The sequence below is a fragment of the Vollenhovia emeryi genome, unplaced genomic scaffold (assembly GCF_000949405.1).
Source record: "Vollenhovia emeryi isolate VEMERY1.0 unplaced genomic scaffold, V.emery_V1.0 DF946345.1, whole genome shotgun sequence".
Classification (NCBI taxonomy): domain Eukaryota; kingdom Metazoa; phylum Arthropoda; class Insecta; order Hymenoptera; family Formicidae; genus Vollenhovia; species Vollenhovia emeryi.
In genome coordinates, this window is record NW_011960021.1 from 1 (window position 1) to 1,926 (window position 1,926).

Sequence of the window (1,926 nt, forward strand, 5' to 3'; positions counted from 1 at the left end):
TTACACAGTGTCGCCTGTGTACGTTGCTGGAAAGCACCCCATTTTAGCTGTGTACGCTTGTGTCGACTTGTGTCGTAGTTGGAAAGCACTGGGGTCGTACAACTCATACACTGTGTTACACAGTGTCGCCTGTGTACACTGCTGAAAAGCACCCCATATCTAACTGCTCGGCAGTGCTCAATGGAGCTTTAGGACGAGCGTCTTTGGATTCTTTCGGCGCGACTACGGTAACTGCGGAACTGGGACCGTTAATATCCGCGAGTTTATCCGCGATTTCAGCTAATTTTTGCAGGTCGGGTTCGTTCGTCGCAACCAAAATGGCTTTATGCGTGTCGGGCAACAACTCAATAAAGAGAGATCTTAATACAGCAGGACTACTGCATTGCCCACCGTTGAGCTGATTCATCTGACTTAATATGTGAGAGGGCCGCCGGTCCCCCAGAACCTGACCCTTTAACAATTGCCGTAAACGGGCCTCCGGTGAGACCGCGAATGTCGCGAGAATCCTGTCTCTGAGCGCTTTGTACAGGTTATCGGGCGGTGGATCCGCCGTAATCAAATCTCGGATATGCGAAATGACCTCGGGATCGAGGCTAGCGATAAGGTGATCGACTTTAGTACTATCGACGGTTATATTCGCGTTTCTAAACGACGCTTCCACACGCAAAAACCAATCTTCCGGGGCCTGTCGCCAGAAGGGCGGAATCTTAAGCACCCGATACGATTCTACGCGCGCGTCTTCCTCCGTCATGTTTAAACGATGTGACGTGTACCGCGAACCGAGAAAAAATGAGAAAAAAGAAAAGAAACTGAGGAGAAATACCAGGACGAGGCAAAGCATATGCCTCAACGCTCTCGAAGTTCTAGAAGCGGCGTCGTCCCTCGAAGGAGGTAGAGCCCTGACTCGAGACGTAGGCGAGAGGGAGGGTAGAGGCGCTGTCCTGCGTCCCGCCGGACGGCGGTGCCTGCTGGATGCGCTGCCAGGGGCGTCCCTCAAGGCCTATGTTGCGTGCGCGCGCCGGGGGCTGAATGCGCAACGCGTCCCGTTGATGTAGTCCTCTGCGCGACGGGATGGGCCCGCGCGCTGCCGGTATGGCTCGCTGGTGCAAAGGTGTCCGCCGGGATGGCTGCGCGGGATGTGCGCCCGCCGGGATGACTCACTGGCGCGAAGATGTCCGCCGGGGTGGCTGCGCGGGATGCGCGCCCGCCGGGATGACTCGCCGGCGCGAAGATGTCCGCCGGGATAGCTGCGCGGAATGCGCGCCCGCCGGGATGACGCGTGCACCGACCTGCACTAGGAAAAATGTTTTGTTGTATGAACCAAAATTTTGTTGCAATGACAAAATAATTTGGTTGAAATATGCCGAACAAAATTGTTTGGTTGCCACAAACAAATATCTTTGTTGGTTAGGTTTTGTTGTTATAACGTAATGCTTTTGTTATGACAACCAAAAACCTTCAACAATGTGAATTTTGTTATGAGAACCAAACTGTTTAGTAATGCGAATTTTGTCTTTGCAACAAAATAATTTGTTTACAGCAACCAAGTATTTTGTTTGAAGATGCTACTTTTACTGTTTTATATATAAATATAATAACCTATAAGAAAATTTAACTTTGGCTTTCAGGCTTTCGCGGCTGTTGTCTTCTTTAGTCTTCATGGCTTCCGGATGGTTGCCGCGTCCGTTTGCAGTGTGGTGCCGACGTTTCGCAGGCGTTGCAGTCTGCTTCATCAGGGCTGGGAGACTCTGATACTGAGCTCCCTCGCGTTGCGCTCGTCCTTTTATACTCGTTCTTGGTGGGAAGGGAGGGGGTAGTCAGGGGGGGCGTGGTCAGAGGGAGGGGAGTCAGCCAATCCCGGCCGACGGAGGGGAGTCAGAGGGAGGGGAGTCAGCCAATCCCGGCTGACGGTTTTTTAAAAGACAG

The 1,926-nt window shown here is 52.4% G+C and overlaps 1 protein-coding gene across 1 annotated transcript; it reads right to left on the reverse strand.

The window, feature by feature from the left end:
* Nucleotides 1–115: 115 nt before the first annotated feature.
* On the reverse strand, nucleotides 116–751 carry LOC105559893. The gene has a single exon (XM_012008535.1). The coding sequence runs from the start codon at nucleotides 749–751 to the stop codon at nucleotides 116–118; it is 636 nt and encodes a 211-aa protein (XP_011863925.1).
* Between the last annotated feature and the right edge of the window lie 1,175 nt (nucleotides 752–1,926).